This window comes from Osmia bicornis, chromosome 10 (genome assembly GCF_907164935.1).
Source record: "Osmia bicornis bicornis chromosome 10, iOsmBic2.1, whole genome shotgun sequence".
In the NCBI taxonomy this organism is placed as follows: domain Eukaryota; kingdom Metazoa; phylum Arthropoda; class Insecta; order Hymenoptera; family Megachilidae; genus Osmia; species Osmia bicornis.
Window position 1 is genome coordinate 5,228,239 of NC_060225.1, and position 25,888 is coordinate 5,254,126.

The 25,888-nt window shown below is 38.0% G+C and overlaps 7 protein-coding genes across 9 annotated transcripts; 4 read left to right on the forward strand and 3 right to left on the reverse strand.

Moving 5' to 3' along the window:
* Window positions 1-328: 328 nt before the first annotated feature.
* On the forward strand, window positions 329-5,264 carry LOC114877240 (intraflagellar transport protein 140 homolog). The gene is made up of 6 exons (XM_029189557.2): window positions 329-594; window positions 656-903; window positions 970-1,288; window positions 1,348-1,564; window positions 1,628-4,598; window positions 4,675-5,264. Exons 1-6 carry the CDS (start codon window positions 331-333, stop codon window positions 4,985-4,987), a joined length of 4,332 nt encoding a protein of 1,443 aa, XP_029045390.2. The 5' UTR covers window positions 329-330; the 3' UTR covers window positions 4,988-5,264.
* On the reverse strand, window positions 5,248-18,023 carry LOC114877245 (histone-binding protein N1/N2). The gene is made up of 3 exons (XM_046287589.1): window positions 17,775-18,023; window positions 6,452-7,357; window positions 5,248-6,381 (listed from the first exon to the last, which is right to left on the reverse strand). The coding sequence occupies exons 2-3, from the start codon at window positions 7,355-7,357 to the stop codon at window positions 5,728-5,730; spliced, it is 1,560 nt and encodes a 519-aa protein (XP_046143545.1). The 5' UTR covers window positions 17,775-18,023; the 3' UTR covers window positions 5,248-5,727.
* On the forward strand, window positions 8,459-16,360 carry LOC114877244. Of its 3 annotated transcripts, XM_029189566.2 has the most exons (6): window positions 8,459-9,015; window positions 9,098-9,126; window positions 10,892-11,116; window positions 14,132-14,239; window positions 14,468-14,605; window positions 15,194-16,360. In XM_029189566.2, exons 1-6 carry the CDS (start codon window positions 8,933-8,935, stop codon window positions 15,451-15,453), a joined length of 843 nt encoding a protein of 280 aa, XP_029045399.1. In that variant the 5' UTR covers window positions 8,459-8,932; the 3' UTR covers window positions 15,454-16,360. The 3 variants fall into 3 exon arrangements, with proteins under 3 accessions (XP_029045399.1, XP_029045401.1, XP_029045403.1); XM_029189568.2 differs by lacking the exon at window positions 9,098-9,126; XM_029189570.2 differs by lacking the exons at window positions 8,459-9,015; window positions 9,098-9,126 and adding an exon at window positions 9,146-10,494.
* A 488-nt stretch (window positions 18,024-18,511) lies between the features above and the next one.
* Window positions 18,512-19,283, forward strand: LOC123988272. The gene is made up of 3 exons (XM_046287576.1): window positions 18,512-18,568; window positions 18,891-19,051; window positions 19,138-19,283. Exons 1-3 carry the CDS (start codon window positions 18,525-18,527, stop codon window positions 19,281-19,283), a joined length of 351 nt encoding a protein of 116 aa, XP_046143532.1. The 5' UTR covers window positions 18,512-18,524.
* A 1,431-nt stretch (window positions 19,284-20,714) lies between these two features.
* Window positions 20,715-21,868, reverse strand: LOC114877231. The gene is made up of 5 exons (XM_029189527.2): window positions 21,800-21,868; window positions 21,342-21,428; window positions 21,145-21,229; window positions 20,982-21,070; window positions 20,715-20,912 (listed from the first exon to the last, which is right to left on the reverse strand). The coding sequence occupies exons 1-5, from the start codon at window positions 21,866-21,868 to the stop codon at window positions 20,715-20,717; spliced, it is 528 nt and encodes a 175-aa protein (XP_029045360.2).
* Window positions 21,869-22,092: 224 nt separating this feature from the next.
* On the forward strand, window positions 22,093-23,219 carry LOC123988273. Its single transcript, XM_046287577.1, has 3 exons — window positions 22,093-22,149; window positions 22,220-22,540; window positions 22,987-23,219. Exons 1-3 carry the CDS (start codon window positions 22,093-22,095, stop codon window positions 23,158-23,160), a joined length of 552 nt encoding a protein of 183 aa, XP_046143533.1. The 3' UTR covers window positions 23,161-23,219.
* Window positions 23,220-23,303: 84 nt separating this feature from the next.
* LOC114877212 lies at window positions 23,304-25,700 on the reverse strand. The gene is made up of 7 exons (XM_029189499.2): window positions 25,592-25,700; window positions 24,518-24,752; window positions 24,313-24,445; window positions 24,055-24,251; window positions 23,848-23,994; window positions 23,577-23,762; window positions 23,304-23,509 (listed from the first exon to the last, which is right to left on the reverse strand). Exons 1-7 carry the CDS (start codon window positions 25,605-25,607, stop codon window positions 23,377-23,379), a joined length of 1,047 nt encoding a protein of 348 aa, XP_029045332.2. The 5' UTR covers window positions 25,608-25,700; the 3' UTR covers window positions 23,304-23,376.
* Window positions 25,701-25,888: the final 188 nt, after the last annotated feature.

A 25,888-nucleotide genomic window follows, 5' to 3' on the forward strand; every position in this document is an offset into this window, starting at 1 on the left:
CATGGAAATAGTAGCAATATTTTAATTTTCCCGGTGTACGGATATATTCGACTAAAAGATGGCGCTAAAGCTGAAATTGCTATGGCAACATTTATGTCAACCAAGCTCACAAATGTCAGATGAGAAGGTTCGGATTTTCAATATGTAAATATAATAAATTTCTCAATGGGTTCCTAGTTTCCATGTACATACAGTATTTTATAACGATATAAAAGAACAGTTCCTATTAACAAACTTAAAAGAAGAATACGTACTTTTTACAAAACGTACCGAAATCAACTCGTATGACAGTTCTGACACTGACAGTAAAAGTACAACAATTGAAAAATAATGTCGCTGTACTTTGATAAGCGTGTACAAAATCCGGAAACAGCATCTATAAGTACTCATGCGATTTGGCATGCCAATTACCCCTTGTTAGCTGTTGCCGCATACTCTCAAGATAAAGGTGGCTTTGTTACTGTTTACGATGATCAAGGAGAGCCCTTACAGGATGTGGAATCACCTAGACATTCGGTATCACAGGTGACAGCCCTTGGTTGGCATCCAGAAAGACGGTGGCTTTCAGTAGGATGGGAAAGCGGTGAATTGAAGGTAAATAATATTGAAAATTTCATTAAACTTTCAAACAGTGGATGAGAGAATATATGTTTAGGTATGGCCAGGTGATACTGGTAGCATCGAATTCAATTTGATAGTCACACCCCATCGTGATCCTATTACAATTCTGCAATGGAGTCAGCATGGAGGAAGACTAGTATCTGCAGATACAACTGGTTCTATAGTTGGCTGGAAAATTGACTCCAGAGGTCAATTGCTGATGATGTTTCACCATGAGCTAAAGGATTCTTTTGCAGAAATAGTATTTAAAACAATTCCACCAAAACCAGTGCTTGATATAAGGTATAACATTTATGGTTTTCACTTTCCTATTGTTAGAAAGGATTAAGAAGTATTAATTATTTATAGTGGTTTAGCAAAAGCTGCAGTTGCAGGAGATGAAAGAGCATTAGATATATTTAGCTCTTGGCGCCCTAGAACAGCTGCACCAACAGCAGTTGCAACTCAAAAAGATAATTATGCATTTTATGTTGGGACCACCAGTGGGGTGATATACTTTGTCGATAACCAGGGCCAGTGTACAGAAGTTCTTAACACAAATGGTGCTGCATTACAGTTCCTGTTGCACCATCAAACTAGGGATTCTATTATCATTATGACAGATGGTTTGAATATAGGACATTTTCAGGCAGACCCCATTACTGGACGACTCGTTGAATTAACAAAAGTAATTAATTTGTAATTATTTATTTTCATTTCTAATTTTATATCAATTTTTATTTTTAGGTGAAATTTAGCGGTAGATCCGATGTATCACGAACTGGCCCAGCACTTTGCTGGGCTGGTGGAAATACTCTAGCAATTCTAACAGGAGAATTAGGTGTTCGTTGTTGGGATCTTCATACTGGCGACACTTACGTACTGTCTCCACCAGATTTATCTCCTGGAAATATTGCTACACCACAGGAGATTTGTACTAGCATATCTTTCTGTAAAAGCAATGGTACTATTGGTATTTTACTTACACCATAAGTGTATAAGTAAATACATTATTCAAGTTTTTCAGGTACTTTGGCTGCTGGTACAAATCTGGGAACAATCTATCTATGGAAACGTAAAATTGAAGCGGACTATGACGAAAATGGTTGGCTAAGTGTACCAGAATCTTGTACCATTCATGGAACAGTGAAACAGCTTACATGGGGTGCTACTTTATTGAGGAATCAATTGCTTGCAGTTAATTGCATCACGAATGTTTTCATCTTACACCAACAACCAATGTGTGCTGCATACAATGATGGCGTCTGTGCCAGTCAACTCACTCCCACTCAGATCTTAATAGAAATCGATGACGTTTCTCACACTTTGAAAACTGATATTCAAGTACAACTGGTCGCTATTAACAAAGAGTACATTGCTGTTTCCTCGGGTAGGCAAATGGTGATTTACAGAATGCATAGAGATAGTTCAGTGAATACTACCCTGGTCACAAGTTTCCATTGCGACACAGAGAAACTCTTAATTTACGACCATACTTTGATCATTCTGACTCCTCTAGTTATACAATTACGATCGATGGAAGGTACAGTTCTTCAGACGTTACCTACCTTACCAGAAGAAGGCGAACCAATTACGATGGACCTCACCGGACAATACCTAACAGTTGCATCTTTAAACGGTATCTTAAAAATCTGGGACTTGAGTAAAAGAGAAGCTAAGTTGCATACCAGAGCAATGGCAACTTACGAAGCGATCAATGACTTTGCTGAAATCATCGAGGCAAGGTGTAACATGGACTGTCGTTTAGTGTCCATTACAGTTGCTATGACTAATTTAATGCCTAGTTCAATTCTGTACGTTTGGGATATAGAAAGCGATCAGATACACGAGTTCGATTTTGCTGAATCTAATGATATCGACGAAGACGATAACAGTCTAGCTGTTAAATGTAGAGGAAGATTGGTAACTACTCATTATTGGGACGTGGATGATCCTAGACTATTAGTATGTCGTGCTCAAAGATTGGATAGTCGAGATTCTAAATACTCAACAAAACAGACAAATGGAAACGACTACGACGTTTCAAAGGCTACTGTAGTCTTGGTATCAATATTCGCCACATCAGATCATGGGATTGTCATACAGGACATAAAACCAGTTTCAGATGAAAACTGTAGAGTACTGGGTGTTCAGACTCCGCATATCATTATTCTAAACTCAGAAAAAACTGCAGAAAGCAGTAGCAAGGTAAGGAAAGTGCTCATGAGAGATTTTGAGGAACTGGGTACATGTGATGCTGTTACAAAGAAAGCTGTTCTAGACTTCAGCTTCCATATCAGTGTTGCTAATATGGACGAAGCTTTCAAGGCGATAAAGTCCATAAAAAACGAAGGTATTTGGAAGAGTTTGGCTAGAATGTGCGTGAAGACAAAGCAGTTGAACATGGCTCTTTTGTGTTTGGGGCATATGAAACAAGCTAAGGCGGCGAGGGCGCTTAGAGAAGCTATGCAAGATGATAGTTTAAATCTGGAAGCCAAGGTGGGAATATTAGCTGTTGAGCTGGGATTATATAACGATGCTGAACATCTTTTTCGCGAAGCGGAAAGGCTGGATCTATTGGGCAAGCTTCTGGAAGCTCGGGATAAGTTTAAGGAAGCCATAGAGTTGGCTAGAAACGAGAACAAAATTCGTGAAAAGACGAGCTGTTACAATTACGCGAAATCTCTTGAGAAGGAAGGGAAAATAGCAGAGGCAATAGAGATGTACACAAAAGCGGAATGTCATAGATTCGAAGTCCCAAGGATGTTGCTTGTAAGACCAAGAGAACTTCTAGCGTATCTTAATAATTCTGATGATCCAGAAATTAAAAATTGGCATGCACAGTATATAGAATCTACAGGAGACATGGAGGGAGCGTTACGACTGTACGAACAAGCCAAAAACACGCTAGCAATGACAAGACTACTCTGTTATTTTGGCAGAGAAGACGAAGCCAGTGACTTAGTGTTACGAACAAATCACGCTGCCTCGGCGTACCATTTGGCTGCGTACTATGAATCAAAAAATAATGTACCACACGCCATTCACTTTTACACTATAGCCAAAGCTTACACGAACGCGATTCGTTTGTGTAAGGAGCACGACATGTTTGAAGAATTATGGCCCCTGGCTGTGCTTGCACCAAGGCAGACGCAAATAGATGTTGCGAAATACTATGAAGAGAATGATCAACCAGATAAGGCTGTTTTATTGTACCATAAAGCTGGCCTTTTGCACAAGGCTTTGGATATTGCTTTTAGGACTAAACAATACAGTGCCTTGCAGCTTATTATCATGGACGTTAACGCAGATTCCGACCCAGCATTGATAGAGAAATGCGCCAGTTACTTTGTTGAAAATGATCAGATTGAGAAAGCCGTTGACTTGCTGGCTACAGGAAGGAAGTACATGGAAGCTTTGGAGCTGATCCAACAGCACAACATTCTCTTAAGCGAAGATTTAGCAGAGAAGATGACCCTGGACAAAGTAGATAATGATGTAGAACGCGAGAAAGTTCGAATCTCTATATTACAGAGGATAGGAGAAATTGCTTTCGAGCAAGGTAATTATCATTTAGCTACCAAGAAGTTCACTCAAGCTGGAAACAAATTGAGAGCCATGAAGGCTTTATTGAAATCTGGTGATACCGAGAAGATCTGCTTCTTCGCTCAAGTCTCTAGACAAAGAGAGATTTATATAATGGCTGGGAATTACCTGCAGTCGTTGGATTGGCAAAATCAACCGGAGGTATTGAAGAATATTATTAATTTCTATTCCAAGGGAAAAGCGATGGATCTGTTGGCAAACTTTTATGTCGCTTGCGCGCAAGTGGAAATCGACGAGTTTCAGAATTATGATAAAGCTCTGGATGCTTTGAATCAAGCCAGCAGGTGTCTTGCCAAGGTAGCCACACCGAGGGATCCTGATATTCATAAAAGAGCTGTTGATTTGGTGAACAACAGAGTAACTGTGATTAAACGTTACCTAGATATCAAGAAGTATGTTAATGTTTTTACTATTTTATATAAAGTACCACTAGAAAATATAAATACTAATGAAGTGGTACTGTTACAGGTTGTTTGATAGGGGCGAAACAGGTGCAGCAATGCAACAGGTGCGTCAATTGCTAGACTCTCAAGGACCTGATTTGGAGCAATCAGTACGTCGTGGTGACTTGTTTGCGACCATCACCCAACATTACATCAATATCGGTGACACGGATAAAGCACGTGCTAGTATAGAGGAGTTGAAGCGTTTAGTACCTGGGATTAATTTAACTTATTATTACAATGTAAGCGTGTTGGAAGCACTGGGTTACAAAATGAAAATACAGAGAGAAGAAAGCTCTGAGAAGGAAGATGATATAGAGGAACTTTTAGGTGAATGAATAAGTAGCAAGCAAAGTACATATAGTGAGAGGCAAAAATAAGGAGACACTGTTCAAAATAGAATACCTCAAGTTATTTAGTCCAATTTTAACCGAGGTATTCTATTTTGAACAGTGTCTATTTATTTTTGCCTCTCACTGTATGCAATAAATTACTAATCCGTCCAGAAGTGTGATTGCAGATTTTAAGTACATAGTGCTATTCGACGGTAATAGATTCATCTGTACCTGTGCAATGTATGACACACTTAAAAAAAAAATCATCATTTAACGTTTATTAATCAGACTTATACATAAACAGCCTTATTCCCTAATATTTCATTATGTTCTAGAAAAGAAGATTTCGTAAATGATTATAATTTTAAATGGTAAACAGCAACTTCGTCAATGCTAATTAGATACATAATAAATAAATGAAACGTACAGGCTAAACGAATAGAACTAAAATAAAATATGTAGGCACTTACTACACGAATCCTAATCATGAAATAAAATAAGAGAATCAAACGAGTGTGCTCGGTTAAGGTTCTAAAATTAAAGCATGTTCCACGGTGTTGAAATTTTCACAATTTGTGACGTCCTAGCTGGAATCGGTGATCGTTACTCTATAATCTTGGTCCAACGTTAAAAGTTTCACATTGCGATAGAGTTTCTATTTTTTCTCGTTCAATTTTTATCGCGTAAAACGAAGCAACAAGGTATCAAGAATGTCTGAAGTGCACCGAACTAGGTAGAACCGTTCAAACAGTCTTCTCTGGCGTTGGTTTTTTGCACGGAGACGGAATCTCTGTCTCTGGTTCTTCGGCTTTTCGCTTCTTACGCACTAAGTGCGATATATCACTGGCGGGTTTCTGAATTTTTGATGTAGATTCGCTGCTGCCACTCGGTCCAGCACCATTTGAACAGCCACCAGCCACTTTGCTCTTAATGCCTTCTATAACAAGCTTGCAAGCTTCTTGCTTGAAATCTTTCATATCTGAAATCTTCTCTTGGATTTCTGGTAAAAGCTCTTTCAATTCTTGTATCTCTCCTTCGACGGTGTAGAAAGAATCGTCCGTTTTAGGTGGTTCCTTCATCTCCTCCAGCTCTTTTATACGAGCCTCCAACAATTCCGTTGCTTTGTGGAACTCCTCGATGCTTGCGTCGAATTCGTTGCCCAAAGAATGAGCCAACGCCAGTTGATAATGGATCTCTGCTATCGCTCTTGGTTCGCGAGGTTCAATTTGTTGCAGTAGTTCCAAGCATCGATGCAAATCGTTCAGGGCGCCTTGGAAATTACCACCTTCCATGGCTACCTCTCCTAGAAGTCGATAAGCGTCCGCTAGTAGCTTCCAGCCAGGCTGTCTGCGATTCATTAAAATCAGCTTTGCTAGCTCTAGCACTTCCCAAGCCACCTTTAACATAAAAGCAAACGTTAGATATTTTATTTGTAAATTATAGGAATGCTTATATTGCTCGGCGTACCTGCAAATTGTTGACCTCGTCATCTTCATCCTCCTTTCCAATATCCTCACCAGCCTCCTCTCCATTTTCTTTTATATCTCCATTCTGTTCGGTGGAACAAGAAGGTCCATTGACATGATTCGGATCTTTGCTAGAGCCCGCTTTAGCTTCCTCGCCTTTCTTCTGCGCTACCTGTTCGCTTTTCTTGTCTTCAGTTTTATTAGAATCCAGTTTTCCTTCTTTCTTTTCGCTACTCGGTTCTACTTTATCTTCTTTCTTCTCGCTAGTCGATTCTACCTTATCTTCTTTCTTCTCGCTACTAGATTCTACTTTTCTTTCTTTCTTATCGCTACTTGATTCTACTTTTTCTTCTTTTCCCTTGCTACTCGATTCTACTTTCTTTTCTTTTTCCTTGTTACTTGATTCTACCTTTTCTTCTTTCTTATCGCTACTCGATTCTACTTTTCCTTCTTTTTCCTTGCTACTCGATTCTACTTTTTCTTCCTTCTTTTCTGTGCCTGATTTCACTGCTTTCTCAGCTGTTTTCGATTCCTCTTTACTGGTGCCATTGTCGCTAGCCCGCTCTTCGCTCTCCTCGTCCTCTTTCTCGTCCACGTTGCTTAGCTTCTCATCTTCGCCTTCCTCTTCGTCCTCCTCGTCGGCTTCTACGGATTCCTCGGTGCCCGGTACACCACCGCCCAACACTCCAGCCTCTTCCCTGGCCAGACCGAGAAGAGCACGACCGTAGAGGAGATAAGGCTCGCCAAGCTCGTCCGCAGTGTCCCCGTGTTTCTCGACGAGCATCTGACAAGCTTGCGCCAACGCGGTCACGGCCATGGTGTAATCACGCACTAACAGGTGCCGTTTCCCGTGGGATATCGCGGTCGTTGGATCGGTGAACGCTGCACTCTCCACGTAGTCAGCCATCTGTAACAAGAAAACAGACTGTTCAGTTACATCATTCAATCTCAGAGCAATTACACAAAAAGTTTCAAGGAAAATTGCCAATCAATTCCGAAGAATTTCTTCAGTAACGATACATCTTCCACAAGAGACCAATATCAATTGTTCGATGGTCCTTTTGATTCCACCTTGCCAGACAGGTGACGCGGTCAAGTTTGTTCCTGAGAAAAATGAACTGAAACATGTGTCCACCCACTACAGTTACTCGATTGTCACGATGCAATCGAGACGTGTACAGAGTAATCCACCCACGCATGATACGTGTTGTGCCTTCCACGAGGATCGTGCATAATTTCTTCCTTGGCGGTGGAACACGTTAGTTAACATTAATGAACCGAGGACCTTCGAGTGTGTTACGAATTTAACAACCGTTAAACAGATTCTGGGGAAGAGGGTGGGCACCCGAATGGCCTTCGAGCCGGTGCGCAGACTGCGGGAGCACCTCGTTAAGACACAATCGTAGTTTCCTGATTCTCTTGCAAACGAGCTACCGCTAACAAGTCGAGTACTTCGGCTAAGTTTCTTACGTCTTAATCGATTTCCTTTGAGAGATAGAGTTTGAAACGCTTGTAACTTTGGCTCTGATGATTAATGATCTGGAAGAGATTCAGATTTCAGAAGATATTTATCATCTATTCTGCTATTGAGCAGTGATAGTGATATTTCAGAAAATTATTTTTCCAGAGAACGAAGGTAAATATAAAATTATGCTCTGCTGGGTAAACAACATCTTAAGTACATTGCGTAAGCAGTGTTCAAACATAAGACACCCCTAATTCCATCTTAACCCCTTATAATATCCAGTCACACTCGCGGCGCAGTTTATAGTTCACACCAGCTGGATTGCAGTTTGCACCACAGTAATTTTACTTCTAATTACAGTCTGCACAGTGGAGAATCTCTAAAATCTCTCTATTACAGTGTTCAACTAATTACTGGAACAATCATAGAAGCTTCCATAGAAAAATAACAGAGGAATTTTCCAGAATCCTAAAATCAAAAATGAAGACATCAATGATTTTAATTATACACCAACTACATTTGATACTTTCAAGGTACTAAAGTAGTTCATTTAATCATCTCCTGAATCTTTCCATAGATGAAGTGTCCAAGTATCACCAAGCAAATGACCCTATAGATCATCTACTCTTCCTCAGAGTAAGAACCACAGATCAAACAGCAAACATCCTCTGTTTGGATAGATGAGAAATTAGCAGGACAGGCCAAGGAAGAGACGCGAGGAAGAGCTAGAAGAGAAGAAGATGATGAAGAGAATGGAAATTGTAGAGGATCAGAAAATGGGTTGTCCGCAGCATCCGGGTGGGGTAGTCGGTTGGGTGGTACGTCGGTCGATTTTCGTGCGCTTCGACGCAGAACGGAGAGGGCGTGCTGGTCGGTTTGCCCTCTCGACGTGGTGGAGGGTCGCCGAAAACACAGGGGCTCCGGGGGTGACGATTGGTCAGTGCGTAACTAGCGAGTGTCGGTGCGGTTGTTCGGGCTTTCAGTGGGCTGCCAGCGGTCGCCCTGGGCACCACCTGCATGGATGGAGCCTACCCGTGTACCCAGGGCCCCTGGTCCACGTCTGATTTTTCTCGTTGCCACGCTAGCTCTCACTTTCGCAGGTAATAACTCTTCAATTTTTCATCTTTGAAAATCTGCTTTTACCTATCATCATCCCATTCCTTGCGTTGTGTTTTTGTTTAGATTCGTTCAACCGGCTTCCATCAACATCCGTACGTTAAACATTACGTAATAAACAAGTGAAAAAGCGTTTCCTTTTAATCATTTGCTTCGTCTCAAGCTGTATCGTTTATCCCCATTTGTATTCAAGTATTAAACACCTTGGAATCGCGATCAGCTGATCCGCAGGATCGCGTTTCTGTGCCATTTTGAGGGATGATTCGAATACCAGGATTATTGGAGATACATTTGTGTTGAACTTCTGGCATGTATGGCACGAGATGCTTTCGATACGTTTCATCGTTCTTCGAAATTGTGATTGATCGAATTCTTCCAACGATCACGTGAATTTTTATCGTTTTATCGTGTTAACTGATAATTGATGGTGTGCTTATGAATGTTAAGACGAATGATTCTGTATTTAATTTTTTAATTAAGCGAACCTCGACTGTTTGAAGAGGAGCACGTGGATAATGATGCTTTCGTAACTCGCTCAATCTTGTGCTCTGAACTGTTATCGTGGATTTCTTCTGCTCGATCATGCCTGAATTTATTCTTCCCATTAACAGTCTTCGTAAGACGTTTTCGAATCACTTAGTTGAGGTAAACAGAGTAATCTGAGGAACTGATCTATGCAAGCCTTTTCGTTTCTTCTTCATACTTTCCCAGGTGTTTTAATTAATTTTCAATTAATCAAGGACAAACTGTATCATGAAATCCGCAACCTTTCTCAGAGACAACACTGTACAAATCTGAAATGAGTGTATAAAAATTGAAATTAATATTCCTTTTAAAATAAAATAAAAAAGAAGTGAGCTATCTACCTGTTACAATAACTAGACAAAAATGTTTCCTTTTGATGATCATACAATCACATCAAGACCTCGAACGGGTTAAGAAACGAAGTACATCAATCATTGTCTATTGGTAACAGAGTCTCGTTTATTTAGTATCTTTTCTAGAGGAAGTTCTCGCGACAGGGTCAGCAACCACCGGTTGAATTCATTGCACCGTGCACACTTTTTTTCTTTAGCCAAGGAGGATATGGTCACTCGAGAGAAGTGCTCTTATTATGCTAGAGGGTCCTCAACAGCGTCGGCTAACAGATTTCTTATGCAATAAAATTTTCTCTGCGGTGCAGCTGCGACGCGGAGGAAAAGCAAGGAAGAAGCCCCTCGTCGAGCGGCTCGTGGCGAGTATTAAACGCGGAAATTCTCGCTTATTAGCATCGATCCCGACCAGCGTTGTGGAATCATTCTTTTCAGTCTTTTGTAATGGGATCAGCACGTCGCAAGAACGCGACAGCTGTATTCTTTTTGCGACGAGTAAACTCAGAGACACTGGATTCTCTTTTCTTGAAAGATTACCTCACGACGAAGCATAATACTTCCTATCAGATCATCCGACAACTAATTAACTCGGTAATCCTAACTTTGCTTTCCAACATTATAGAAGATAAACTTTCTACCCATATAATCATTTTTTAAAATGGCAACTATTAATCTTACTCAATGAAGAATTTAAGGACTGCTGTAACAACGTCTAAGAGATACGACAGACACTCCTTGAAAGAAAATCGACGAAGATCGAAAGTTTGAAGAGTTTAATGTAAAGCTTGATAAGTACACTACGTAACTCTATTCATGGCACTGTTCCATTATTATGCATATCGCCGGAGGGTCTTCGAGATCACCGACTTCTCCAGACTTAAAATAACGAGGCCACTTGGTCACAAAGGAAGTGTCTAACTTTCAGTCAACGAAACGCGATACAGAATTCCGACACGTCTGCTAACAATTCTCTGCTTTTATGTTTCAGCAACTGGATTGTTATGCGGCGCGATAATGTCGGACCATTGGGAAGAAGTCGGATGGGACAAAGAGGCTCTCAGCCATGCGAACGTTACTCTCACATGGTACTTGGACGGGCAAGTCGCGTTGCTGGAGCCGGCTTCCGGTCATAGGAACCATCATTCTGGCAGACGACCCACATTTCTCGTCCCGATGTACGGCGGTATTTGGATCATGTGCGTCTCCCTTACGGGTAAGCTATGAAATATTAAATTCATTCGTGACGGTCATCAGGGAATTCTGATTAATAATATGAAGTAGATAAATTAGGATTACCTCGTTGTATCTTCAGATTTAATAAAATCTAAGTGTTCTTTCTGAAAGCCAAACGTTTCTCCTAATAAGAGAAGTCAAAGTTATTTTATTGGACGGTGGAGAATTTCCTTTCTCGACTCGTATGGAAAATCGATTTGGTGCCCATGTGTATTTTCAATGATACAGCTGTGTATACACACCTTTTCACCTAATCGCCTCCAATGACGCGTTTCTGTATGAACATTTTCTATGCATGGAGACCATCACCTTGACTCAGACCAGCCTATCGACCAGTCGATTAGGATCTGAAATATCGTGCTATCTGAGTAAGCGTGTCGTGACCGTGAACATCTTGGATGTTTCTTCGTTGAAACTTCATGCCAATCATTTTCTTCGGCTTAGAGGAAAGAGCAGAGAAATCGTAGACCTTCCTCGAATCGATCAGTACATTTGTTACTTTCCAATAACTCATGGTCCTTTTCGACGATAACAATTGACAAATCTTAGATCCCTTCACCTATGTTACGACGTTTCCTCGGATTCTACCAAATGCCTGTGGTAGCTTTATGAAATCTCAAGAAAACAGCGGAGAAATTGGGTCGTTTTTCCCGGGGGGGAAAAACGGGCAAAGCGTCCCGGAAAAAGTCAATCGTGGAAAAGTACGAAAGGGTGTGACGCCGACAGCTAGTCGAACAGAAAAACATTATCTACCCCTCGTAATTACAGTTTCCTCGTACTTCCGATCAAACTACTTTTTCTCCTCTATCAAACTTCAATTAAACTTCGTTCGAAAAACGACCATTGTGCCTCTTTGTACCGAGCGAAGAATTATTGCTCGCGGCAAACATTCCTATTGATTCCCATATCTGAAAAGAAATGAGCATTTTAAAATGCGATAAAATCAACTGGATAAACGATATAAAAACGACCAATTGTATGGTAGATCAATTGATCTTTCATTAGAAGATTTGCAACCCTGCAGTGGAATATAGATCATCAGAATGATTGATGAACATATTAATTTAACAAATTCCAGTGAATAATTTTAGAAGAATATTTTTTCCCTTAATAAAGGAGATAATTGGTCCGCTACATCTAGTAACTCTTTATTATTAATTTCTACCTCTGCACTCGGTAACGAGCAGTGCAATTATTTCGCGATACGATTCGTTAACGTTCACACAGAGGAGCAGAAAATTCAGTGGACATTCTCCGCGAGACAAAACAGGAGAAAAATGAAACCGTTCCAAGTTGTTGCTCGACCTTTCATCAACGTCGTTGTCGTCGAACGTTTAATTGAAAAAACTCCCTACATCAGAACTCCGAAACTTTAACTTTTCCTCGTTTACGGACAACTCCATTCCTGACGATACGAGTGGGCGTGCAATCATGATCGATCGTACCTTCTGAACGTTCAATTTTCCTGTTTCATAGAGGAAAGATGAGTGTTTTCTGTAGAAATTGAATCGTTTTAGCGTTTAACCGCTAAACGTTTCAGTTTAACACATTCGAAATTTATGATGCACCATCGTCGCTCAATTATCAGTGCTTTTTTGAACAGACAAACTTGACCTTCTACGAGCATGACTGCATGATTTGTTCGTTCAGCGTTTTTTTAAGGAAGGTTCCTTTGATTGTTCCTGGTCACGCCAGGCACGAAGCGTTCTGTCTGGAACAAAGCGTGTATAGGTTCCTCGAAGCAACGCGATCTCTTCATGAAAATCAGTCGAAAACTGTGCTCATAAATCCTGGAGCAACGTTAGTTATCCTGAGCGAACGTGTAATTTTCTTGAACATCTTGTTTCCCTGTTTTCAAGTGAATTAAGTCGCTCGATTGTAAGGTTCTGATAGCGGTGGAAGATTACTAGACTTCATTTGTAGCGTGTAGATGAGCATAGCTCGTTAGGTATTAAAATTTCATGCGTCTGATAATGAATGGTAATCGGATTCGCTTTGGAGCAGGATCTCGAGACAAAGGCAAGTTGTTAGCTCCTAGAATTAGAAGAAAAATTTGTACATTATTCTTTTATCAATCTAATCTTGATGAATTCATTTTCCTGTTAACGCGCGATGATCGAACGCTTGAGTAGTCGAGGCTCATTAAAAAGAAGAAAACATACTCTTTAATTATCCTGGATCGATGTGCGAGTTTCTATCACGTGTGTAAGCTTGAAGACGGGCAACCTAGACCCGGTGAACTCGAGGGTCGATCTATTTCTGCTTCAGGATTTATTATTACTCAATTCTCAAAGTTTCCACGACCTCGACGGCCTTACTCCTCGTCTTCCTGACATTTCACGGAAATCCACGTTCAAGTTCGTCCTCTCCAACGATAGCATTCGGAATCTGATATCGAATCTCACGCTCCAACTATTCCGTGCTCGTGGTCCATCTTAATCCGACTACTCGTTAGACGTAGCCGATTAATCGATAACGTGTAGGTAAATCCATTTGTAAACGAAATTCTTAAACGGAGGATAAAAATTGATCCAACATTGGCGAACGTTTCTATCAGGCTGAAAATTGAAATTATAGAAGCGGATGTTTGTTGGTTCAATTTTAATTAAATCACCGAGAATATCTCGACGTGTTGTTGCCATATTTCTAAATGCGAATTCGATGTTGCACCCACTTTGAGGAGATAAAGGCTCGTTCCATTTGCGAGGAAATATTCATAAGAATGAACCTCCAGTCGAGGAGAATTAAAACGAAAAGATAGAATAAAATTCCAATTCCAGCACGACATTCCTTTTCGCTATAAATGCGAAGGCTGAACATTGCAAACTTTTCATCGAAATTTCATAGTAGAAAAGAAGGAAATGCCAGGGATCGTTTAATTGAGAAATCGAGTCGTAGAAATGGGGGAATAAAACGTGAAAGTTCAGTCTCGTTTCGCGGCGTTAAACTTTACACTTCCCCCATTTTTTTTTCCTTTTTATTTCTACCGTTTCAGAGGAGGAAATACGACTACTGGGTCAGGTACGTTTCCCGCAGCAGAGGTGCATTAACTACTTGACACCCGACGAAGAACACGAGGAGATTCGTGCCGCCTGGCAAAACCGTGAGTACGGTCAATGTTTCCTTTCTTTCTTCATTTTATTTCCACCATTACGGTTACGTCCTGCCGCTTTAAAGTGTCTCTGAAGCTTAACGATCCTCCTGAAAAGAAGCATTCAAAGATAGATTTCCCCTTTTTAGCTTCCTGTTATTTTATATTCCAAAAGATTAAGAGTCGGAAAGGGTAGAAAAAATGTTATACCACAGCTGGAAAATTCATTTTTCTTTGCAGGGATGCAGAATTTGAGTATCTCGTGTTCTCTAGTTTGCCTGATCATTCTGGGCACCGCTGTTCTCATTGGATTTTTTGGACTGTGCAGGCATCAGATATCGGCGGTTCTCGTTACCGGTGTGATGTACCTACTGGCAGGTAAGTTTGTCGTTAAATCGTCGGGAAGCAACGTTACAACGGTAATCGCTTTAGCTGAATAAACTTCATCGGTGTGAAGCATATCCTGGTTGCGGGAAACTCGGTGACCGCAAGGATTTCTGCGCTCTCTAGCGAAGTCGACCGCAAAGCGAGCTGCTCGCCGTAACAGCAGAGACCGCATATTACAAAGTTTCAAGTTCGATACGTTTACAATCCTGCTTTTTTGAAAGCCAGTCGATAAATTCAAGCGTTCAATGTAACGAATGCCGTTCCATAATTTACTTATCCAAGAAATATGCTTATCCGGAGTTAAATAGAAGACTCCGACCTCCTTTCATGAATTCCAATGATGTTTTCTTATTCCACAAAAGAGTTTTCCTTCTTGCTCGTATCCTCCGTTTCTAGCGAGTTTGCGATAAAAGGTAAACATCTTTTATCGTCGATAAGACATCCTCAAACACTCCAGAATCTAGAAGCCTTTCAAACGTATATTTCAATGTGAATGCAAAATAATAAATCCTGTTGGTTTCATGTATTTCAGATAAAAGAAGAGATAATATTTTTAATTGAGAACGTTAATCGTTGCAGCCACTTTCGCATTGTTCACCTTGACGATCATTCATTTCAAAAGAGCCCAGGATCGAGGGGCGCGGATATTGGACGGTCCCGAGGATGGTGTTATCGGTGGACCGGCTCCGCGTAACGTCCTCAAGGCGAGACGATTCACCAGCTCCTGGAGCATGGACTTCGGATGGGGCGGAGTTACGCTTTGCGCCCTCGCCTCGGCCGCGTGGATCTTGCTAAGCAAAATAATGCGTTTCAGCCCCATCGCGGCTATGATAGCGTAGCAGTGGGAGGCCTTCGAGGTCTAAGGTCGTTTCCAAGAGTTATGATACTGTTTCGATGTCGGCGACCCTTGCTGTGCGCTCGGCAGGAGAGAGAATGTTCATCCATAATGTAACATGGCTCGCTGATTGGACTGGAAAGCTTCGGTTTGTCCAAATATCAAGTGAATTGCTTGGTGAGATGTGAAATTTCAATCCTGCTTTCATGATCAATCTTGAGGAGTTGTCAATTCTATCTTGAAAATTAAAGAAACTCAGGTGTATCGCATAAACTTTGATATTTAAGGGGAACAGTTTGGATACAGGGTCGGGCATTGGGACAAACTTTCAGTGTATTTTCTTTTTCAGAAATTGAAATGACAATTGAAAATGACCACCTCGAAGGCACATCATTTTGTTTTATTAACAGGTAACGTGTGTTGCATATTCTTTGTTGAATCTAGCTTGAATCTGTGTAAGGCACCACGAGTAAGAAGGAGCACAATTTTTTGGCCATCCTTCTGAACGCAATGTTTTGTACAATTTATCAAATAATCTCTAGTCTTTGACAAAAAAGAAAGAAAATAAATAAAAAGATAAATAATTGGGCAAAGAACTATATGTAGAGAAGGGTTGTGCAAGATACCTGTACTATAAAAAGGTTCTGAAATTCTAAATCTTATACTTCTAGATTTTTCATGTTTTATTTTTTCTGCCTTTTTATACATTATGATGGATTTGAGTGTTTGAATAATTCAAAGATCTTCTCCTCATATAGATCTTTACGGCAACGTAAAATATTTATAAGTGCATGAATATAAGATAACGCGTAGGAAGAAAGTAAGCTTTCCGGGCTGAAGAAACTAAGATGTACTATGATAAGTAGAACAGAAACATTACGGAACAGAATACAAAGTTATCTCAGTTTTGATTTGCAGTGAAATTAGTCAATTAATGTAAGAAGAATGCTATCGTACTTCTTCTAGTATATACGTTTAGTCGACAACTTTTCAAATCGGTTTATTTTAAAAAGCTGTAATAGATATTTAAGTTTATATTAGGCTTGATTTGAAACTCAAAGTAATTTCAGATCTTTTAGAGGCTAATGTGAAATTTATTGAATTTTGCTTAAAAATTTAAACACAGAGCGTAATGTATAATATAGATGCCCATAGTATAATTCAATCGCCTTACAGTTAGAGAAATAAGCATGTTTGTAATATGCATTAGCATAGCAGTAAACTTGTTCGAGCCAACACAAGCAACGATGCGTGCCAGCAGGAAGAATTTAGCTTTTGCTACAACTTGTTACTGCGAAAATGAGGACATATACCAACAAAATGTATAACGTACGAAGGATTGTGAGTTACAATTCGTCCATTAAGATTTAAGGAAAATAAAGATGCTTCAAGAGAAAGCATCCATCATACCTGGAGATTAAGTTTTGCTAATTCATAGATAAAATAACAAGATTTATGAATAAGCTTGCAAAACTTTTCTCCAAGTGTTTATTTAAACAAAATGCATTTTTCTGATAATATTTTCTTGATTGTCATATTTTTTACCTGATCCTTGTTATTTGTTACATTGAAATTAATGTACCATAAATGCAATAAAAAGAATAAGCTATGTATAAACAACACTGATACAGCAATTCTTATTGCAATTTACAGCAATTTCCCAATGTGTAACAAAAGACCATTACTGTGAAAACTGTATCAATCATTTAGAAAACATTGAAAACCTGTATTGAACAAGTTTTCTCATAACCTTTAAAAAATAACATTTACTGTCATACAGTATCTCATATTTTTTGTAACATATATGTCATTAAGAAATTAAAAATATATTCATGTAATTGAAAGGTTATGTTTCGCAAACAATGTTTGCAAAAATATGGATCTCGTCGAGAAACCACACGCAGTCATACTAATACAAGTCGGTGTTCTACAATATGAACACTTAAATACTGGACACGTGACCTGTCGTTACAAGTGTATGTAACGCGGGACACGCTGTACTTTACATTCAATAACATTCTATACAGACATATACATGAATATATCACAACGTCTCGCGGATCCAAATATTTTTTGTAACAATAAGCTTGTTGTTAAGCGAGTAATTAAGCGTGAACTCATTGATAATTAAGTATCTATGTATAAAAATAAACTCCACGTTATGCATGATATCCGTTAAAATCGTTCAAATAAGGACGACCTTGTTCTGTAAATATGCGAAACACCATTTTTAAACATTTTTATTGGTATAAACCTTTATCAATTATGTAACAAAAACGTGGAGAAGAAGATTAATGTATATAGAATATAAAGAAAGTTACATACCTTGCCTTTCCTCGAATTATTGAAGAATTAACGTTCTTTTAAGGACAGACACGCTTTCACTATATTGCTCGTTGTTTGCACGTAAAATTTTGAAAATCACAAGCTTTATTTTAATAATTACGAGCAGATTTATGTACAAAAGCTCAGAGAGATTTAACGGAACGACCGTTATACCAAACAACGGTTTATTACCGGCACGCGTGCAACTTGTATGTACGAGTGTCAAGCACAACATGAGTACAACGATAAAACCTGCATCAATGTGAACTGCACTCCAGTAACGCATGCGTGTTCTTTTTACCGCCATTTCTAGCTAAAAGGCGGGATGCACTTATTTTACAAATGTGATAGTTGAAATTCAATAATTTCTTGAAAATATACACAGTTTTTAATTATATCTATAATTCTGACATCGGTTATACGCAGTTCTATAATGTACTTAAACATTAACGGTCAATTTGTATCGAACAAAATCAGTTCGATATATCGAAGTAGGTCAATCATAAATTAAGATATAATAATTAAAATTAATATTTGCTCTTGATTTTAGTTACTACAACTGCAACATTAGAATGCTTAATTTTATAATAACGAGGCTAGAAAAATGTTTTAAACAATTTACATATATTGAAGATTGCTATCGATTAAAGTTGTTCGATATTCATGATCTGCGCAATGCGACCCTTTCAAATTATGCGCAGCTTCCATTATTTCCCGCAGTTTCGTTGTAGAGGCAGGTCGCGTGGTGCTATGAATTTCAAGAAAAATGCTGGAAAATTGTTAATTACGAATAGGTGAGTATGCACAGAATGTTAATTATCGATCCATCTTCATAATAGATAATAATTTATATGTGAGTCTTGATAATGTACGATAATATTTGCATAAAGCATAATATGCCTGTTGTCGTCCATTGCTAGCTACCTACCCTTGATGTGTATCAATATATATTTGCAAATTTTACTTCAAATTGGCGATTTTCACTTGAATTAACATCATTCCTGACAAAATAACCAGAATAGAGCACTTTATGTGCTTTATTCTGGCATAAAATATGATATTTCTGTTTCGAAAGTTCTCGTAGAAATGTGTGACGTCATACTTCATAACTTTCAGCGGGAAACTATCGAAATCTGAAAAGTGGCAGCCATTTTGGATACCGGCGTCTAGTTCGAGACGCATGAAATTTCGGCTCCGTGTTTTAAGAGTGAAAAAGTGGCAAAAGTATGAAAATAATGTATTCAGTGTGCTGAAAACACTCGTCATAGTGAAATCTCGTAAGTAATATAATTTATAACCGTCGAAAATACTTATTTAATTAGAAAATCTTAAAAATGTACAACCAACGAACATGTGTTTCCAGTATGTGCAATGGACACCCTTGTTAGCTGTTTGATTCGGTACCAACGACGAAATTATTGTTATCACGAGCCATCTTCACCTTTTCATCGCAGTAGAAGCAAAACAACACGCAGTAACTGGTGGCTGATAGAAGACAACGAAATGTGAGTGTCTTACTTTTACAATTTTTATTGCTTGCATGTGACGCTTTTTGAAAAATACGGTATAAAGAATCACGTACGCCAAATGTCGACATTAATTACTTGTATATTATTAAAGAACCTAATAAAAAAATAAGAATTGTATGAACAATAAATATTATGTAAAAATAAGTTTCAAAACTTTGATAAATTCTAAAAATTATGTAAAAAATTGATTAACCAGTCACGTCTAAAAATTGACTTGGAAATAAATTATTATCCCCAATTGAACTTTTAATGGATCTCAAACGAAAATCCAAAGAATTTGAATTATTAATTTTGTTACAAATTTCCACTGGTTTTTGTTCAATTTTTATCTTTTCAACAATGGTATTCCTTTTATAATTCCTGTTTCCTCGGTAGAGAATTTTCTTGTTACGTGCAATAAACAATTTCTCTTTAATTTTTTCCATGGCAATTTGCTTTTGATAGTGATAATCTTTCCAACAATGTTGAAATTTCGCGAAAACGTCGCTCCAAATAAAAAGCTCTTCCGCTGTAATAGAGTAATTTGCTAATTGATTTGCTAATTGATAAAAGGCGAATATACGTGATCTTTGTACCGTATAAAAAGAAGGTGGCAAAGATAAAAGTCCCGGTAGGGACGGTAACGTTAGGTAGGAGCACATTAGCCAGGCTCACAAGCGTTGGTCCTTCATATAAAGCCATTCCTTTCATGGTATTCACTAACCACGGTAAATAGAGATAAGGAATACCATATTTATCACCGAGTACCATCATTACCGTACTTATCAGTCCGCTGATTACATTTTTCACGTGAATTATAATTTTTAAATCTGCAAATAGAGCAGAATTTTTATATAGAATTTTCAAACGAGATATCTCATTTAATATTTTTCAAATGAATTATCAGATCATTTTCTATTAACATAATATGTTATTTAAATATTATTACTATAAGTTCTCCTGAAAAGTGCATTAAATGCAGCTGATTTTGTCATTGTATTCCCAACTGAAGAACGTCCTCCAGTTTCCAAAGCAATAGAACTCAAACAGTATGTTGAAAAACACATTAGAGTCAAATAAAGTGCTTCTACCTAATAAAGTTACCAGATATGTAATTATTTAATGCGAAATATAATTACATTTTGTGTACCTTGGAGAAACTTTTCTTGCGATTATTCATTTCATATTCTTTCTCGTCTTTCATTCTCGACCAATCGAGATTCTTTTTTAATTTCACCATTATTATCGAACTTTATTTACTTATTTATTCATGATAGAAATATTTGTCGGTTATAAACTGTATTTTAAACAAAACCACCAAGGATATAGTATACAACTTCAAGTATTACAATACGATTTTTATCGTTTTAATTTTATTACAATAATTTAATTATTCGTGAATTTGCATACTTATGTCAATTTCGTATCGATTTTAACGAGTATGTCGCGCTTGACGAAAGAATAAACAAAAGACTTGGAGCCAATTGTGCACAGTTAAAATAGACTGCAATATTTCATCGCGTTTCATATGCAATCCGTCTATAAACACTTTCACACAGAATACGATGATTTCCACGATGATAACGCATAGTTGCATCAACAGCCAGGGCGTGTGCAACACAGGGTATTCCTAAGAAAATATTTAATCGAAAATAATTAATTAATAAATTTGCAAGAAAAGTTTCGTTCAATCACTTACTGTAATTGCACCCAGCATGATAAAGGTGTAATGTTCGATTCCTAGAATCGAAGTCATCAGTTTAAGGTCCCTTTCCACTTCAAAAGGGACTGATATAAAATAAAATAATCGTTAGATCGTACGATAAATAATATTTAAAATAGAATTATTTTTATCATTTTACCACTTTCGTTGCTTCTCGTTTGAGACACAGATCTACTCGTAGATTTGCAATTCATTATTCGAACAATATCGAACGCAGTGATCACCTAGTAAATAGAAAAACATTAATAAAATATCGGTGATAAATAATCCTCAGCTTCGGTTAATTGCAAGTAAATCGTGGCTCAAAACAATTAACGAGTATTACGATGGACTAACGGTCCCAATGAAGCCGAGCAATGTCACGTAAATCGAATTTCCCATGATGTAATGATCGCACAGGGTGCATGCTAATTGTCCAATCTGCTGAAAAAGTATCAGATTCATTATTCATTCATTTTTCATCATCCTTTCGTTCGATACAACAAGAAACACAAACTAAGTATCCTCTACGTTCGCTGATCTTTCGTCTACATCGAAATCTCATTGTTTCTTTTGTAAAACTTCAAAGGTTAACCAAATAATTCTAGGAAATTTTTCGATCGTCCCTTGTAAACACACGGGTTAATTAATTAATCGAACGATATTATCAAACACGGACGATTCCTTTGATTGATTTTCTACAAATCAGAGCTCGATGATTTCGTTTCAATTTCGATGCATCTATTATGAATACTGCTATGTTCTTGACGTTGAAACAATACACATACACGCACACAGGTGCATCTCAATCTTACCGAATTCTTATTCCTTCCGACCATCGTTTCCAGAGAAGAGAAGATGGAACGTTTACGACGTCGCGCCATTTCTTCTAAGTTTTCCCGCGATTTATCCGATAAACAGGTTCGATCATTTTCTTCCGATAGAATCCACGAAAATTTGTCCGGTTAGAGGTTGCACGAGATGCACTTTACGATTTTCCCATTCGTTCTCCGACGAACAATCTGAATAACGCCGTGATATTCACTTCGAGCATCTGTTTTCGGTTTTTCGTTTTCGAAGGGACAAACAAAATTGGAAAATTTTCGCGATGAACCAGTACCCTGATAGAATTCAATCCGTATTCGGAGATTATCAAACATCGACCGTGAGTCCTCGTGAAAAATTTCATATTTTCTTAACGTTTCTGATTTCTCTTTAAAAAATATATTTTCTAGATGATCGATCATGGATTCCCAAACCGAACGATTAAAACGAGTTATCCATCCGCTACCGATACACCGCACCAGGAATCATTCACTCTTAAACAAAATGAAAATCTTGGAATTTGTCAAGCTTTATTATTATCCACTTGTATGCTGTTGTTGAGCTACCATAGCGTACGTTACGGTAGAACCGAGTATAGTATCTTGGGAAATGGTAAAATTACTCAAGGATACGCGCACAAAGCTGTGGTCACATTGAGCTTAGGGTATTCGATTCCTTATTCCGTGATTTCTTTCATGGCAATCGGCATGCTTGCCTATTCCATTGTAACGGTGAGAATCAATCGTTTTTCATTAGTATTAACCCTTTAACTGTGGGTACTTTTAGATTAGATTCTAATTTTAAATTATATTACTGAAATGATATTCTATTTAAAAAGATTGTTTTTATTGTATTTATTTTATTTTTATTTTTATTTCAAAAATTACTCTGGCTATAATTTTAGTATGTGGTTTGTCTATTCCATTGTAACGGTGAGAATCAATCGTTTTTCATTAGTATTAACCCTTTAACTGTGGGTACTTTTAGATTAGATTCTAATTTGAAATTATATTACTGAAATGATATTCTATTTTAAAAGATTTTTTTTATTGAATTTATTCTATTTTTATTTTAAAAATTACTCTGGCTATAATTTTAGTATGTGGTTTATAAACCACACCCGCGGTTAAAGGGTTAAAGAAGATTCTTTTATTAGTTGAATCTATGAATATTATAGAAACGTCCACGCTGGAGCATTCCATCGATAATACTCTATCTGATTGATCTGGTGTACGATGTAAGCGGTGCTTTCATTGTAATTTGGCTACTTTTCTCTAATCTCCCTACCTCAATGGCCTTCTCTTACGCGTTTGGAACGATACTCTTGATACGTACGTTTTCAAATTCTTAATTATCAAAATAGATTATTAGTTGAACGATGAATTTTATTATTTAGTCGGAGAAGTTTGGATATGGCTAGGTGTCCTTCGTCTCTACGAACAAAGAACGTTCAAATAAAAGAAAATTCATAGCAATCGAAGATCAAGAGAAGCGTAAATTTGATACAGCGTATTTTGTATTTTGTATTTTGTAAACTACACGTGTACAGTTTATTAATAAAGTATTGTCACGTTATAAGATTTTCGAGATTCAGATAATCGTGCATCAGAATGCTGGAATAAATCAGAGGGCAATTTAAAGCATCGGTTGGACATTTTGTCTTCGTGTCGAGAATCCGGATTTCCGGGCAATAATGCGATCTGTAAGAAAATGTAGTAATCGATAAATTTGATCCTAATTTAGAAACATTTTAAACTCGAGTTTCACCTTGGACAATATTTCTTTAAAGCTTCTCTTAACGTGAATTTTCCATTCTGGTATTTCTTCGATATTTCTTGCAAAAGGAATCCCATGAAAGCCTGGCATGGAACTCCTGTTATCTGAATATCGTTATCTGGTTCAATAGTTGCCAGTTTATCTGGCAGACATTCCTCTTGATTCTCTTTCTTCCTGCTGAAAAATTCGCGACCAAAGTAAATTGTTTATTTTTCTTATTCTCCTTTATCACTCGAGCGTTAATTGAGTTAATTATGCTCACTTGCAAAGAAACTCTTTCATAGAGTCTAAATTGCAGAACATATTTGGTTGGATAGCAATTCCAGGAACACTCCAAAGTAACTGGGATTTGGCTGCAATTTCCAGCGTTTCGTCGTTTAATTCTCTTACGATTTTCGATAATTTCGAGCTGGAAAAGAAGATTATTTAAATTAATCAAAGAATTTCGTTACTTGATCTTTTATCTTACCCTTTGAAAAATCTGTCGATGGAGACATTGATGTTCTTTATATTAGAATTAGCACGTGCTAATCTTTCTCTCAATTTATCTTCCATAGTTAGCAACGAAGAATCATATTGTCTGGATTCCGAGTTTGTTTTATTTACGATGGACTCGTTGAAACTCGCTCCAAAAGGCTCCTCCCTCGTTAATTTTATCAAATATATCTGCGTGATAAATTCCGACGTTATTAACGTTGAAATTTAAATATTTCAATTGAAATTTTACATTTAAATCGGGATGTCTGTAAGCAGCGGTTTCGATATAGCAAAGGTCCATGGTGGACCAGTTTTGGTTCCCCAATTTAAGGAAATAGACGCTGGGTGATGGTCCCATTTCTAACATCGCCATTTCTTCCTCTCTGAAATATCGAACTTTCATTTTGATGATCGTATGAAAAGAAAAATTGGATCTTTTAGAATTTTCTTCTTACCGACAGCAAACGACGGTTGGCAAAGAAACAGCTACCGTGACAAATATTAGAAATACAAGACTTCCGAGTATCAGACAGGCTGCTAGAAATGCGAAGAACAAATCCGTCGGCCATTTTCTTAGTTGGTTCACTACACCTTTAATTATCGGTGTCTCGCAGTGCGTTTCTGAGAATCTATTGAACTTATCGTTCTGGTTATCCGGGTAGAGAAGAGACACGTCTTCACCGTAAGAATCTGTATGTTTTCAAACGTTGTTTGAGTTTAAATTTAAAAATTTGTTAAGATTAAAGAGATAGAATGAGCGAAAGCTTAAATTAGAGCTAAAGCTAAGGCGAAAACTAAAGCTAAAGCTAAGACTAAAGTGAAAGCTAAGGCGAAAGCTAAGACGAAAACTAAAGCTAAGGCTAAAGTGAAAGCTAAGGTGAAAGCTAAAGCTAAAGCTAAGGCGAAAACTAAGGCAAAAACTAAGGCGAAAGCTAAAGCTAAGGCGAAAACTAAAACTAAGGCTAAGGTGAAAGCTAAGGCGAAAACTAAAGCTAAGGCTAAAGCTAAAATTAAAGCTCGAGCTAAAATTAAATTTTCAAATTTTCGAAAACTGCAAGAGTGAAAGAAATGAAAAATTAAGTAAATTTTCAAAAGTTAAAGTAGTACTTTCATTCTTAAATAATATTGGCACGGTATAACAGAAGAATCTGAACCACCTTGTATATTGAACTTTGTTTTTGAACCGCGTCCAAACATGTCCGATCTCAGAATGAAAATCTCGTCGGTAAAATATTTCGCAATCGTCAGTCAACTTCAGAATCGCGGCATCGTTCATGATTCGATCTTTCTCGAGGTCGTAATTAACTTGTCGCTACTTTTCTTATTATTATACGTTTTAATGAAACAATTTTTAAACGAGCCAGCGGTACGTAACACGTTCGAACGGATTCGATTCGGATAAATTCGATCACCATTTCGTTTCTCGAGGTTTCGAAAGGGAAAAACGGTAAACAAGTAATCGGAACGATTGGTACAGATACGTACGACGAAGTTAACTCGTTTTAAACGTCTTCTCTTCGATCACTTACCCTTCGTGCTCGGCATAATGTCGATACTTTCACACTGTTAACAACGCTCGTCCTCGGTCGCCGGTCGTTCATTCGGTTGGTAGCCAAGTTCGTCGAGTCAGCATTTCGAAATAATTGGCCGTATTTAAATTGAGTCACGACTATTTGCAAAACTAAGGAGCCAGAGGGCTACGTCGAACAGAGAAACAATCAAAGTGGAGCATCGAAACGCGTTTCGTTCAAGAAAAACGCGCGATCGTTCGCGAAATGACAATTCTTCAATTGCAAACTTCGCGAAATCCGTATCATATCGCTTTC